Source organism: Mauremys reevesii, linkage group 21 (assembly GCF_016161935.1).
Source record: "Mauremys reevesii isolate NIE-2019 linkage group 21, ASM1616193v1, whole genome shotgun sequence".
Taxonomy (NCBI): domain Eukaryota; kingdom Metazoa; phylum Chordata; order Testudines; family Geoemydidae; genus Mauremys; species Mauremys reevesii.
The window spans coordinates 5,801,675-5,817,678 of record NC_052643.1 but is presented as its reverse complement, the minus strand read 5'-3'; the positions used below and the strand labels follow the sequence as shown (position 1 = coordinate 5,817,678).

At 42.9% G+C, this 16,004-nt stretch overlaps 1 protein-coding gene across 3 annotated transcripts in view; it reads left to right on the top strand.

Moving 5' to 3' along the window:
• The window catches only part of CAPZB (capping actin protein of muscle Z-line subunit beta), a 107,061-nt gene extending 98,485 nt beyond the window's left edge, over window positions 1-8,576 (top strand). Inside the window, exons 7-10 of one of the 3 annotated variants that reach the window (XM_039508696.1) lie at window positions 2,010-2,075; window positions 3,301-3,377; window positions 4,700-4,812; window positions 7,776-8,576. In XM_039508696.1, coding sequence (XP_039364630.1) covers window positions 2,010-2,075; window positions 3,301-3,377; window positions 4,700-4,802 — 246 coding nt within the window. In that variant the 3' untranslated portion in view covers window positions 4,803-4,812; window positions 7,776-8,576. Of the gene's footprint in view, window positions 1-2,009; window positions 2,076-3,300; window positions 3,378-4,699; window positions 4,813-7,775 lie in introns of those variants that run through there. The other 2 variants (XM_039508698.1, XM_039508697.1) reach the window with 2 other exon arrangements.
• Window positions 8,577-16,004: the final 7,428 nt, after the last annotated feature.

Genomic DNA, 16,004 nt, shown 5'->3' with positions numbered 1-16,004 from the left:
GACTCCGAACTCCCTTAAAACAGCCTCTCATAACATCTGGGCTTCTACAGCACATAAAAATGTTTTCCTTCTGGCAGCAGATTTTATGGAGACGTAATAAAATACGCTTTACAAAAATAATTCTATTTTCAGATTGTGTTTTGCCAGTGAGCGGGGCCTGTCCAGGTGGGGAGGAGATGCAGTGGGGAGCCTGTGGAAGTAAATCAACCATTGCCAGTGCCCCCAGTGTCCCAGATTTGGTCAATTTACTGATGGCTCCCCCAGCCTCACCATAATGTGTGCTTGTATAGTTCAGATTTATGTTCATCCTCTCTGCGGTCAGATCCTTTTTCTAGGCAACATGTCTCTCTGGTATGTAAACAATCTGACTGTGTAATCTAAGGGGAAAATGAAACTTTCTTCTTCCCCCTCTCTCCCTCCTCACCTCTCAGGTTATTTTTTGCCTTCAAGGCTCAAACTTAATTAAATGCACCTCCAGGCTTGTTAGACACTTAACTTGAAAGAAGAAATCTGTCGCTGCTCTAGATTTCCAGACTAGACCTCGAGGAAGGGACAGGAACAGATGGATAAGAGAATTCAGTGGGTTACTGAAACTCTGTGATGAATCCCCTGTCTACAACATCTTCTTTGTTTTTATGCCTTCTCAGCACATCTGTATCAGTTGCCTGTCCTAGGATTGATATTCACTGGTTGGCAGCATATCTGCATTTAGCGAGAAGAATTTTCACCTAAGGCAGCAGAGGAGCCAATCTCTTCACTAGCACCACAGGTTTACAGATTACATGGGGCTCGCTGTGGTCTCCAGAGGAATGCTGCCTTAGGCCGCTCTAAGTAGCGGCAGAGCTTGTAAAGGGAACATGGCATTCTAGTGTCAGCTCTAACTTACTCTCAAAGTAAGGGGTTCAAAGTTTGAGTTGGCTCATTGCTGTCCCCTGTTCAGACTTCCCTAAGCAGGTGTTCTACAGTGCATAACTGGGGATTTTATTCATTAAAACAATAGCATCAGTAATGGGGCTTAACTTTGTCTTAGTTGCAGAAACTTCATGTTAAATGGTCAAAGTGTTAACTCTGTGCTTTGCAAAGTAGAACCCTCCATGCCAAGCACTTAGTGTCTAAAACACCTTGGCTCTTTCTAATAAGAGATGAATTTTGGTGGAACTTCCTATTTCCGTGTGCGCCTGCAGTTTGCTAGCAGCTGAAGGCTGGCAGTAACCTAAATTATCACTAATTTTAGCAGACTGCTGTGGTCTTTCCTTCCCAAACCATAGCAGCTTGGGACATCCACAGTATTCTTCCCACTTCTGTTGGAAGATAAATAATTTCCAAAGCGCAGATAACTGGGAAGATCTGAAAATACTGAATTTGCTCCATATGTAGTTAGAAATAGGGCTGAGATGAAGAATAAAAAACAGCTTTTTTTTACAGGGACAGACCCCAGATGTTAGACTCACAGCTCCATGCAATGTGCATCTCATCAGTAGCTCCATTGTTCTATGAATCCAGACAGCTTCTGTGTTCCCCTTCTTTCTGTCCCCATCAAAGAATAATTGCATGCATTGTGTATCTACTGCAGCCACATCATGGCCAACTCTGCAGTATACATTTATCCCCTTTAGAGATGATAGGTGAGTGCTGGTGCAAACAGAAAGGGTCTCTCATGGTACTGTGCGGTTACTGAGGGTGAAATGGGATTTCTGAGAAATGTTTAAAGGAAGCACCAACATGACCCTGTCTCCAGCCTGGGGACGACTTCTTCTTCGTGTGAGATGGTTGCTTGAATTGGCTGGTGTACTGGTCACTAATGAGATTTGTACTTTTGGGGTTTTCCATTTGGCTAACAAACCATATGCATTTTATACCTGACCTTATTCTGAAAAAGGCTGCATTTACTTTACAACTCTGGCATTTAACCACATTCTCCCATCCCTGCTGTTAGTATGTAGAACTATCGTGTATCCCTTCCCACCTTGTTTCTCCATTACAACTGGTTCTGTTTCTTTTCTCTCCAGATGGAGAAAGATGAAACTGTGAGCGATTCCTCTCCACACATAGCCAATATTGGACGCTTGGTAGAGGTAAGTACACTGGGACCATCGCAGCTCTAGTAACTTACGTTGTACCAAGGCTAAATTTCCCAGCCATCTTTGCTGTCTAATGAGTTAAGGCCCTTTGTGTGCTTCACAACAGTTCGTAGCTGTGAAAAGTCCTTCCTGCACAATTCTAGTCACTCCTTCCTTACCGCTCTCCCCCACTCAATACAATAATAACCTTCCTGGAAATGAAATGGCCGTGTCCTTAGTATTAGTAAACACTTTCCCACCTGGAGTCACTTACAGTCATTGTTTTTGACAGAATTACTTAAAGCCATGCCATAGTATACCAAGCTGCCTTTCAGCTGACATGTCAGCACGTAGGAAGTGCTCATTAAGCGCGCTGCAGTTGTTTTTCACAGCACTTGACTTCATTGCAATTGTCAGTCTTATCCTCAGTGTACTAAGAGTCAAGGATAAGATTGCATTAGTTGCTGGAAAAGGGGTGTGGAGCAACACTTGGCAGCTGTTTTACCACACCCTATTCTAGAAAGAAACTCTTATCCGCGTTGATTTCAGGCTTCATAGTCATTTACTTTGGAAGGAGGGGAGAAAATCCTTAGTTAAATTAGTGTGTGCATAATACTGTTGCTAAAGACCACCAGACACTCAAAGCATCAAGGATAAAACACACTTGATTTTGGGCCTTTTGTCAGAGGAGGGGTGGCCCGTGATTCAGGCCAGATTGAAGTATCACTTCCAAACATATTGCAGTTGTACCATTAGCCACCAACTCGGAGAATTCAACTTTGTTCTATAGAACCTTTGACCTCTTGGGTTCCTTAAATAGCTGACTCAGAACCTGGGAGTTTGTTCTGTTGGGGATTGGAACTAATAAGAGGGGGTGAATGGGCTGTCCTCTTTGCAGTGGGATATAAGCAAGGAGTTGGATCCCTGAACAAAAACTGCCCTCTTGTGGTCCTGGACAGATATTTTGTGTATATAGCCTTCCACAGTAACCAGGAGCAAAGCAAATCCTCAGACACTAAGGTGAGCTGAATCTCCAGCTGTTAGGAGAAGTGGGGCACACAGGCTGACATGCAAACTTAAATAACAGGCTACAGTGGGCCAGATCACGCTGTGGAAAGCATTGTATCTCAGTACAGTCAGCTGAGCCGGTGAAAGGGTACTCATAGGAGAGTTTAGTAACTTCTAATAACCATAGAAACAACGGCCGTGATTAATAGGCTGGCTTCTCCCTTTCTTCTAGGACATGGAAAACAAAATCAGAAGTACGCTGAATGAGATTTATTTTGGAAAAACAAAGGACATCGTTAATGGGCTGAGGTAATGGACCATCCACAGCTGGCACTTAGAGCTCACTTAGCCCCTCTCCCTCCCCCAGCAGCCCCTGCAGTATTGTCCCACAGTCAGACAGGGACTGGCATTCCTTTGCTAGAACTTCCCCTTTCCATATCTCCAGTTAGTCACCTCATTGTGTTTTGGAAACATTCACTAGTAGTGGTGTATTTGGAGAACACTCTCTTACACCTTTTGACTACAGGAATTTGCAGCACTTTAACCCCTTGTTCCCAGTTCAAGAAGAGCATAGCACAATTAGGTACTGTAGCTTGATGAGATTATTTTTAATGGGCAGCTTAATCATTCAGATGGGAGAAGGTTGTATGTGCTGGGTAACTAAATTTTGACTCATAGAGCTAAACTTATTCTTACAAATAATTCTCAAATGCCAAACAATCATAAGGAACTGGCGATTCTATGAAAACAGAGCTTGTAGTGTTTTTTTTTTTTAAATGTGCCACCACTTTTCTTCCCCGCTCCCTCAGGCTGGAATGTAGCTTACTAGAGCAGACCAAGTGAATGAGCCGAGTCTGCTGTGTATTTCTGCAGGGAAGTTGTGTGAGGCTTTGAATCTTGATCATGTCCAGTCAGGAACTTGGCAACTGGGTGGGTGTTTTTTAACTCTTGAGGGGGGGAAAGTGCAGAACTGAGAGGGTGTTTGATGCTAATTAAACTCTTCTACCCTGTAAATTGGACTTCCCAGCATAGTGCAATAATGCAAAAAACACAATAGACGAATATGCAGATCCTGCAGTTCCCATGCATACTGATGTATGAAAGCATCAGCAGGTCTGCCCTGCAATGGTAGAATTATGGTGCTGATAAAACACTTCTGCTGCCTTCCTAATGGCAGTTTGGCTGAAGTGAGACCTGGTACTTGACAGACCTATTTAATGAAGTGCTGGTTGAAAATTGTCCCTCATTTTTATTGCGGTGTGTGAGGAATTGACCAGGCAGCTGCCATTAACATCACATGGAAATATGTAATTGATTATTTTTTCCTATATGAACCTTGTTGAGAATAATACCTGTTTGAATCTATGCAGTATATTCTCCAGTACCACAGTCTAAAAGAGCTACTATTTTGTGTGTCAATGAGGTAATCTGTTTGGAACCGTTATCACCCAGAGTATCTGGGTCTGGCTTTTCCTTCTCACCTTTCCTGTTTCCTCTGACTTGTGTATTTACACTTGTTCTTCCTGAACTCGTTCCTAGTGGCTTCCGGGATGCCAGCTGTCTGTTACTAGGTTCTTCTGACTGTTCTTTTCCCTACTCTGCTTCACTCATTTCTGAACTACTCTCTGTAGATCTATTGATGCTATCCCCGACAACCAAAAGTATAAGCAGTTGCAGAGGGAGCTTTCTCAAGTGTTGACCCAGCGTCAGATCTACATCCAGCCTGATAACTAAACCAATCCAGGTACCCCTGCCTGTGAGGTGTGACAATCAGCACTAAACTAGGACTCACCCTGCCGAGAACAGGCTGTCTTACCTGTGCATGACAACCGAAACCAGAACTAACCCCTAACTCCTGCAGACTGATGACCAACTTTTAATGGGTTTCACCCTAGGGCTATTTCTTCATAGAACCAATGAATGCCTTGATCTTTATTTCCACTGTGTGGCGTTCTGTGCACTGTAATGTGGGGGGATTTGCCAGTTTTGTTTTGCACTCTGTCTTGGGTGGGGGCAATTATACAGTAGATGGCCATGTACCCAAAAGTGGTGTTAGCTTGTATTCGTTGTTTTTACCCAAAACCGTTTGGCTCCATTACAATTGCACCATCACTTTTTGTTTTGGTACAGCAGCTGTACAGATCTTATAGAATACTCATTCCCTGTAATTTTACAGTACTCCTTTCCCTCTGAATAGAAGGAAGGTTTTGGAAGTAAATAGCTGTCCTTTCAATTGTAAATGCTGAAATATAAAGGGCCCTTTGGTCTTGGTACTTCGAAGGCCAGTAGCAACCATGCTGATTCCCCCTTCCCTCCAAATCCTCTTTTTGCCTTGTATATCTGAGTCTTTCTTGGAGCTTGAAAATTCAGCTCCATTCACCCTACTGAAATGTTTCTAGTCTCCATTTCCCTGGTCCATGCCCAGCCTGTTATAAAGGGGTTTGCTCATATACTGTAGGTTGCTCTTGGAGTTTTGATTGCTTAGGATGCATGACAGTGACTAACCTTGGGCCAGTTTAACCTTCCACTCCGATTCCTAATGAGTTACAGATGCCTTCTTAAACACGTTAAGCTGACGGAGGGGAAAATGAGCACTGTTTGTTGATGATGGCCCAGAACCATTAGTTTAACCTGTGACAAATGCAAATATTATATTAAAGCAACTGAATTCTCCAGAGACGAGAGGATGGAAATACTTTCTAACAACATTAGAAAAATAACTCTCTGATACAAAAAATGGACTTCATTTTCAGAAATGAGCGCCCAGGAATAACGTAGCCCTGACCACAGGAGAGGATGTAAAATATAGAATATATGGAGAAGAGTCTACTAAATTGGATGCTAATGGCTTCCCTGAGGTGTTAGCATCTCTTTAAAAGGCCAATGTCATTGTTCTGTTATCTGATCGGTTATAAGATCCCTTTTTAACTAGGGATCTTTATTGTACCTTGCTGAAACAGCTGAAAGATTCTTTAGCCATGAAAGTATTAATAAGCAAAATCAAGATTCTTTAAATGTGTGGCTTTTTTCTATAACCATTTACTAAGAAAGCCCGGGGTATATTTTGCCTGCAATACCCTTATCACATCTATTCTACTTCAGCTGCTCTGGTTACAGTTGACGATGACTGTAGATAAAGAATAAACTGGAGATGCAAATAAGTGCCTGAACAGAAATCTCTGGACATACAGCACCCCTAGTAAAGAACTGGGATAAAGGAATAGTGTGTGTAACGCAGAATTGTCTCATCATGTAGCACTTTCTCATGAAGTGCTAGCAGATATTGGAAATACCTCATCGGTTACAGATCTATAGCTTCAGCTCAAAAATAAAGATTTTTAAAAGCTAAACTGCTGTAATACCAGTGGCTCTCAACCTCTCCCATACAGCGAGCCCTTGAGATCTGCTCACCATCCTCTTGGAGTTTGCAATTCCATGTTGACAACTGCTCTAGTGGTCTGCTTTGTTGCAGCTGCTAACTCCTTAAGAAGGAAAATACTCTACTCTTCCCCCAATCCCCAGAGCAGCAGCAGAGATGCCATTAAACATTCCTGCTTAGGGCACCAGTGACAACATAAGCCCCAAGAATTCCTTGATGGAATTTTTTTTTATATGATGTGTTCTGCTAGAAGCCCATGATGGGGGTTTGTAGCTAGTGGGCCTCCATTCGATAATGAAAGAGTACTTTCCTTCCAGCAGCTACATTTTTATCTGTTTAAACTTAAAGCAAAAGCTGCCTGAATGCCTAGGTGAACCTAAAGCTTTGTGTCTCGAAGCACATGGACATACATGAGATATTCATTATCTTGGTAATTTTATTCCATAAAGCAGCTTTTGCAAGCCAGAGTTAAAACTCTTATTTGAACTCTGCCCTAAGGCCTGGTCCACACGAAAAAGGGGGTTCGTATTAGGGTACGCAAATTCAGCTACGGGAATAGCGTAGCTGAATTTGAAGTACCCTAATTCGAACTGCTCACCCATCCAGACGCGGCGGGGTCGAACTCTGCGGCTCCCCCGTCGACTCCACCACCGCCGTTTGCAGTGGTGGAGTAGCAGAGTCGACCGTGCCGCTTCCGGAGTTCGAACTATCGCGTCTAGATCAGACGCGATAGTTTGAACTCCGTGAAGTCGAACTCACCGCGTCGACCCGCGCGGTGAGTATGGACCTGCCCTAAGAAAGAAAGAAACTTTTTGGTCTTTCTGTAAAGCAGCTTCTGCTCTTCCCATGAGTAAATACATTGGTAGGGACGGTATGACTTGGCTGCCACATACTGAGATATTCATTACCTGGACTATTTGTTAGGTCCTGCAAACAGGTCCATTACAGAGTTGGCATAGAATAACTGCTGGATTATCTACCTTAACGTCATGATCACTTTGAGATTGAACACACTGTCTGAGGGACAACTAGCTGTTCCCAAGCTCTAGTGTAAAGAATTGGGATTCTTCCCCTCTCCCCAAGAATTGGAGGTAGTGGAACATCAGAAGAAGTATATCTGTGGTGACTCCATGTTAGTGAATTTTGCTATACTTGTGGAAAAGTGTTCACTTTACCTTCTGTCCTCCATATTTGCAACAGGCAAATAGAGGTTGTTTCCTCTAAGCCTGAATCATTGTGCTGCTATTGCCTCAAATCCCAGAAGAATACCTGTTAAAAATCACTGCTTTCAAATGTCCCACTTTAATTTGTTTCCTTCCTCCCAACAGGTCTGTGCAGACTTTTGCAGACAAATCAAAACAAGATGCTCTTAAAAATGACCTGGTGGAGGCTTTGAAGAAAAAGCAGCAAAGTTAAAATACTCTTCTTGCTAACAAGACATGCCATGCACTCATTAGATTCCTTTCTTAGAAAATTCATTTTCTCCCCAGCCCCCCCTTTTTGGTTACGTCACATCACAGTTTGCATCCAGTACTATCCATACATCACCATCTCCCCATGAATAAAGCTGTACAAACTTTTTCAGTCTCTGAAGCTTACTTTGCACCACATTTTACTATCGAGACCTTAGGATATATTTCTGTAGAAGTCATGCATTTTTCCCCCACTCTTTTCCCATTTATATGCATAAACACCAATCATTCTGTTTCTTTTCCTCCCCTCTCCTTGCCTTTTGTTACATTGGTGTAAAAAATGTAAAACAAAATTTATTAAATACTGTGGTGTGTGAAAGAGGAAAAACTGGAAAAACGTATTCCACGTATGTGTGGGGATTGGGCATGGGGGACGGCTGGTGGGAGGGAGGGAAGAGAGGGTGTTCCTCAGTGTTGTACTATACTGATTAACCAGACTTGCAAGGAAACATTGATTTGGTGACCTGCTGAAAGTTCTGCTCTTCTATAGCCTCTTTCCAAGGCACCTTTCTGTCAATTTTTATGGAATGCAAAAGGGGTTTTTGTTTTGATTTTGTTTTTTGTAAAGCTTAAATTGAATCTACATCTTATACTTGAGCCTCCATACTAAAAACAAAAAAACCCACAAAATAAAAAAAAAAAAAAAATCCTGGGAAAGCAGTGTGCATCCAGTGTCCTTTTTATTTCTTATTCCTTCCTTTATCATTGCTTAGCATTTATGCTCATGATGCATTCTTCTATGGGAGTAGGGAGCAGCTGTCCCATCTACACACAGACGTTTGTAATTCAAACAGCCACTATACTGTATGGTCATAGAAAGCAAGTGAGCTCTTCTTGTCTCACACCACGATCAGCTGAAACTTATTTGGTTGAAGAGAGACTATTTGATGTACTTTGCTGGTCACAGATTGGGTGCATCTTGCCAGCTTTATGTGGTGCTGTTTTTCATTAGCTTGCCATACTTTCAAGATGTTGGCATGAGGCTGTTGTCACCCTGCTGCATTCTGGGATTGGAGCTTCAGGCATATAGCAAATGTGGAACAGATGTATTCTGAGAAGAATTAGAATATCTGGCATCATTGTGTATGTTGAACATAGTTGAGGTAAAACCTGTTTGTTAAAGCACTCGGGGAGAAGAGAGGTCTAACCAACACTTGGCAATGTTAAATGGGGCCAATTCTAAGCAATGGTACTAGTGAAAAACTGTTGTTTGGCCACTTCATTTCCACCTAGACACCTTTTTAACTTATGTAAGTGAATTTAGTGTTTGTGGAAGGAGAAAGACGTAGCTCTGTGACCAAAAATCTACTGATTCACACCAAGAATGTCTTTCAAGTGGCAGTAGGAAGGCTTTTCTCTTGGAGGAACCATGTCCAGAAGACCGTCAGCTTCCATGTCCCTTCAGTCCATGCCTGTCTGCTGAGAAAACCAGCAAGGGTTCATAGTGGACAGAGAGCCACACACTACACCACAAAATGACTGAGCCTAATTCTTCTCAGAATACATCTGTTCCACATTTGCTATATGCCTGAAGCTCCAATCCCAGAATGCCCACCAACATGTCTCATCACTGGTTTCTCACAATATTTACTTGCTACTAGGTTGAAGGAGGAACATGAAAGGCCAGGATGTCAGATAGCAGGAACAGGGAAGTGCATCTCACCCTCATGGTCAGGTCAGGCTTTGACTAACTGTCATTTGGGAAATCTGATCCAGAGGACTGCTCATGGAAGAAAGTAAAAGGTTTTAACTTTTTGTAAAGAAAAATGACATTTGTCCCATGTTTCAGTCTTCCCCCAGAAAGCACCACTCCTAGGAAGATGGTGGCATGACTGCCCTTCATAACTCAGCTCCTAATAGCTATCAACAGAAGCTGGGAGTGGACAACAAGGGATGGATCACTTTGATTGCCTGTTCTGTTCATTCCTTCTGAAGCATCTTGCATTGGCCACTGTTGAAGACAGGATGCTGGGCTAGATGGACCAATGGTCCGACCCAGTGTGGCTGTCCTCATGTTAACACACTTTACTTCTAGTAGTTTAAGTTAATGCTGTAAGGGAGCTGCCAGTGTTTCCCTTCACTAGGTTGATTATGAACACGTTAGAAATTTGTTCAACTGTCTGCCAAGTGAGTGACAGAAATCTTAGACTTCATCTGTCTCACCCCAGAACTGAGAACAATCTGGCCTGACCTACATATACTCTCCATATCCTCAGCTGGCAACCGGCTTTCATTGGTGACCCATGATGGTGGATAACACCTGCCAATCCCCTACCCTATCATCTGTTCACCCTTGCTCTGGGCTATATTAGCTAGCCTATCATCTTCACCTTCCTTTCTTCCTGCAGTGCCAATATTATACAGGAGAACACCTCTTACTTTAATACTGACCTCAGTCCAAGTCTGGTTTTGTGCTTGACATTGGATTAGGACAGCTGGATTCAGTTCTCAACTCTGCCATGGATTCCATGTGTGATATTAGGCAAGTCACTTGATCTTTGCCTCTTGTTCCTCACCTGTAAAGCAAGGATACTTCTCTACCTCACCGGGGATGGTGTAAGGAGAAACTCATTTATATGTGCGAGGTGCTCAGATACACCTGTAGTGGGAGAGATTTGAAGTCATTATAAGTAGCCAATAATCTGTCCAAGTCTCTCCTGTGGTCATTAACTCGCAGAGGTGACCTATAAGGTATTATTCTTCTTGGGAATGTAAACTGTTTTCTCAGTGGGAGAACACTTCAACCTCTCTAACCACTCAGTGACAGACTTGAAGGAAGGTGGCAATTTTGCAACAAAAAAAACTTCAAAAACAGACTCCAAAGAGAGACTGCTGAACTCAAATTAATATGTAAATTAGATACAATTAACTTAGGTTTAAACAGAGAATGGTTGGGTCATTACACTAATGGAATCTATTTCCCTATGTTAAGTTCTCCTCACACCTTCTATGGGTCATCTCAATTATCACTTCAAAGGTTTTTTTTTTCTCCTGCTGATGATAGCTCGTTTCAATTGATTGGACTCTTCCAGTTGATATGCATACTTCCATCTTTTTCACGTTCTCTGTATGTATAAATATCTCCTGTCTGTGTGTTCCATTCTATGCATCCGAAGAAGTGGGCTGTAGCTCACGAAATCTTATGCTGAAATAAATTTGTTAATCTCTAAGGTGCCACAAGTACTCCTGTTCTTTTTGCGGATACAGACTAACACAGCTGCTACTCTGAAACCTGTCTCTTTGGTTCAGAGGAATATAGAGTTGAAGCGGCTGGCTGGCCATAGTCAATCTTCAGTTTAAGCTTTAGTGCAACTATGGCAAGGTGCTGGAGTTTAGACAAGCTTTCCTGCCAGTCTGAGCTGAAAATGGGGCCTGATCTGAGTTTTTAGTTAGCCTATGGAGACACATTTTAAGCAGCTTTGAACATGCTATCTGGTCTTGTGCTTACTCTTTGTTTATAGTAGATGCTGATTAATTCCCATAAAATACAATGAGAGGGAGAAGGGAGCAACTGCCTGATGGGCTGTCAGCATCTGGCCTACAGAATTATCCTCTGGATGAACCTATGTGAATGTGAAATGAAAATGTAGGCATTAATATTGACTGAAGTACTTTTTTTACTCTAATTATGCTGTTCCAATGTGACCTATTTAACATTCAGACATCTGCATGTGATTAAAGCCCCGTGCCTGAGTGTTACCCATGGGGCCATCTGATGTCTCTAATTCAGGTCATATGAAAGGACTGGAGCCAAGGAGTAAATGTACATACTCTCTCTTTAAAGTCTGCAACCTCAAGAGCAACATTTGAGTTTGTTGTTGCCATTTGGTTCTGTAATGTGGAACTTCTGAGGTTAGAGCTAAGTTTGTAATAACTCCTAAAGTTTGAAAATAATATGTCAACTTAGGCTGGGGAGCAGCATTGTTCCTCATTGATTCTAATTCTACCTGTTCTAAAGCTTCTCTCACAAGCCCTCTATACCTGTTTAACTAAAGGTGAGACTATTATTATACATTAGAGGGATTATACTGCTAACAATACAAGCCTGGTCTCCACCTAAACTTAACAGAACTATGTTAGTGAGGGATATAACTTTTTTAAAATCAGTCGTTAGTGATACATCACCTACTGTGAATGTAGTTAATGGTACAGCTTATTCTCCTACAGGAAAATAAGCTGTAGTCTTATAAGCACTTTTCTACTGCCACAAGTGTATCCACACTAGGGTGGCTGCACTGCTTTAACTGTACCTGTGTAGTTACATAAATCCTACTAGTGTAGACTAAGGCATTGTCTACATACAGTCAAATGAGAGATACACACTACCTCAGAGGTCAGCAACCTTTCAGTAGGGGTGTACTGAGACTTCATTTATTCACTCTAATTTAAGGTTTCGTGTGCCGATAATACATTTTAATGTTTTTAGAAGGTCTCTTTCTATGTCTATAATATATAACTAAACTATTGTTGTATGTAAAGTAAATAAGGTTTTTAAAATGTTTTTAAGAAGCTTCATTTAAAATTAAATTAAAATGCAGAGCTCCTTGGACCAATGGCCAGGACCCAGGCAGTGCGAGTGCCACTGAAAATCAGCTTGCATGCTGCCTTCGGCACACATGCCATAGGTTGCCTACCCCTGCACTACGTATTCAGAAGCAGCATTGTCTAATGGGTAATGTAGGGGACTGGAAACTTAAGTTCCATTCCTAGCTTGCTCTCTGACAGTAAATCTAAATCCATCCTTGTTTAAAAGGCAAACCCATAAATTAGTAATTACTAGGGTGAAAAATCTTACTCTCTCTCTTCAGGAAAGTAGTTGGAGAGAATACCTGGACAAATCAGGTTAGTAGAAGCCAGTATGGAATCAAGCAGGGGAGAGTAATTAACTAATCCTTGTTCTCTGAAAAACATTCCTATGAGGGCATTTCCTTTAAATTGGGCCTTTGTGAGACATGTAATTTCTTTCCCTCAGAGCCCTGGCCCAAGTTCAATAATCATGCACTACAATTAAGTTATCCTCCTGGCCTCTTCCGTATTTTAAGAGCAGCAGCTAAACACTGCCAAAGGGATTAGTATGTAGGTACAGGCTGTGTTCTTTCCTTAGGTTAGAAAGAACTTTTCTGTGAGCTCCTTCTCCGCATGTGAGGGGAAGGTTTGTAGCAGCTGTAGAATCCTGATTACCAAGAGCTACTTGGTGACTAGATGAGGGAGCTGTGTGGGCTTATACAGCCCTCATGGCTGCACCAGTGCTACTGATTATGTAGAGCAACAGCCCCAAATACAAAGCTAGATGGTGGAAAGCTTGACTATCCTGCCCTCAAGTAGCTGTTCATTTAAAAAAAAAAAGGCTGTCCTCCCTCCCTTTAGTAGCAAAGGACTAATAATTTAGTGCCACTGTAAGCCAGTATGTTAATTCCTTGGTACATTTTATAATGAAAAGTACAGGACTATGAACCAGGTTAAGCCAAATGGAGGAGGAGGATGGAAAAACTGAACTCTTGTTGCATTCACCTGCTTACTGGAGCCTGTGCTTGAGCTGTACTGTGAACAGAATCACTACAGCCTGATTTCCTGCTCTAGGAACTGTACCTGCTGTGCACCCGCCAGCAGTTTAAAAAAAAAAAAACCGCACAAACTTTCCCTTCCCCCCTCTTCCTACAAAAGTTAGGATTTGAAGATCCCCTCACCTTCTCTGGCAGGGACGCTTTAAAAGGTAGGTGCTCCCTTTCCCCTTCTTCCATCAAATCCAGGAATACAGTGCACATTTCCTATACCAGCTCAATAACAGTTTCACAGGCTTATTGAACTATTTATACAAGCAAGTGCTGGTTGCTATAACACTAGCAAACAGACTCCCTTCCTCTGCAGCTTTACAACAGATGTGGACAATATACAGTGAGACTAGTCTGCCTCTTGTACACTAAAGCACACTTGGCCTTTGGTGGCAGTCAGTGCTGGCCTCATGGCAAGAGGCATCAATAGCCACCAACCAGCCCATTGTTGCACCTATGTGGAGTGCAATGAGCGAGGCTGGTTTGAAGTAGTAGGAATCTAAGGTATGGCTACACTGCAGCTGGAGCATACCTCCTAGTCTGGGTGAACAGACATGCTAACACTGGTCAAGCTAGCACACCAAAGATAATGTGGACAGTGGGGCAAGCGCTAGCCACCCAAGCTCAGGCCTACAGTATTGAGGAGGCAGCTCATAGCCCAACATCCCCCCTGCTTTTAAAAATAAAACAAAAAACCTAGCTCAAGAGGCAGTAGTGCCTCTAGCAAGGCTGGGAGGCAAACTCCCACCTCTAATAGAAGCAGCTACAACAGCTCTCTGACTCCATAGACAACACTTTCCTCTGTTTTACAAGGCTTCTGCAGTGTGGTGTAAGATGGAATTAGGGTGCAAGCTCTTTAGCTAACAAGCACAGACCAGCTGCTTTGACACAGATGTAGGGCCAGGTTGGGATGTTCAGCTTGGATTTTGCCCACTGCTGCCTGGAGCAAAGCTCTTATCTCTAAGCTGTAGAAAAGTCCAGGGTAAGTAAATATTCACATTTTACAAATGCCTAAGGCACAAAGGTGGTCACAGTAAGAGCTAGGAACAGAATACAAGAGCCCTAGCTCCTAATCACTTGTGCTTGTCACACTGCCAGTCAGTACCCCATCCTGCCCCTTAAGTTCTGCATTTAACAAAAACCAGCAACGGAGGTTAATCGTGGCTGTAGCTTCCCCCTTCCCACTCTGGTTCTGTCAGACAGCTACTTGAACTGTTTCTAGAACACTTGTTGCTGCATCTTGGGAAGGGCACAGCTACTCCTGCGGTGGTGTCTGACTCCACTGCAAAGGGAGCTCTCCATATAGCTTTTATGGAATTATAACAGCACAAAAAGCTTTTTACCTCCTGTCTCCACCTTTACATATCAGTTTTCCTATGGGACAGGAGCACCCTTTGCAACTCAGGAAGCATAAAACCCAGTGAAGGATTATTACAGCAGCACTGTCTGTGTCTGGCCTCATACCCAGAATATTTGCAAGTTCTGTCACCAACAATTCCCGCTTTCAAGGGGGTGTGAAATGAAAAGAGGTAGTGTCTTGTTTAGACCAAAGTAGGAGGTTAAGTCTCTCTCTCTCAGCCACACAACACCCTAGAATTGGGGGGAAGAGTAGCTTCCTCCTAGAGATCAAGTTTGAGAATCACCTCTGACTTAGTCTCATTGCCTGGAGAGCTGCCACAGCCCACTCAGCTACATGATGGTTCAGTAGGGATATATAGTCTAGGCCAGGGGCTTTCACAACAAATTTTTTGGTTGCCTCAGAATATGGCCACCAACTCTTGCTGATGGCTGCGCTGACAATTTTTCCTAAAATAAGCTTTAGGAAAAACAAATATGCACATATACTTGTCCATAGTGTAATTTATGTAGTTTTTTTTCCCCCCCAAACTCAGTAATAAAAATGTACATTTGTCTATTCTTTACTGGACCTAAACAGAATAGAAACAAATACAGCGCTTTGCATGTTGGGTTTTGTTTTTTTTTTTTTAAAAAAGACTTGCTAGCCATAAGTCTGCTGCTGTGAAAAGTGGTATTTGTACATTTGTTTATCACTTTTCACAGCAGACTTACTCAGCCCCAGCAAGCCCTAGGACAAATTAAACCCTTGAAGGGGGAGATGGGCAGGGAGGCAGTGGGACCCAGGGCCAAGGATGAAGGAGGTGAGCCTGCCACTGCATGGATGAAGTCTGAAGCCTGCCCCCTGGAAAAAAAAGTGGGAAATACACCAGCTGCCTGCACGACCAGTGTTTTCTTTTGGGGGGAGGGAACCCAGCCCCTATTGGCAGCCCTGGGAGATGGGCCACTGTTTCCCTCCCCCCCCCCACCCCAGGAGACTGTGGCCACAAGAAAAGCCTCTGGTGGCCATATGCGAGAAATACTGGTGTAGGCCCATCCTGCTCGAAGGCATCTGCTGCCTGGAGCAGTTCTCAGTGGACAGCTAATACTGAAAATGGGTAGGTGGGGGAATATATGGTCCATCTTACTTGGCAGACAGCTAAGGTAGGCCCTGCCAGCATATCTGCTTTAGAAATGA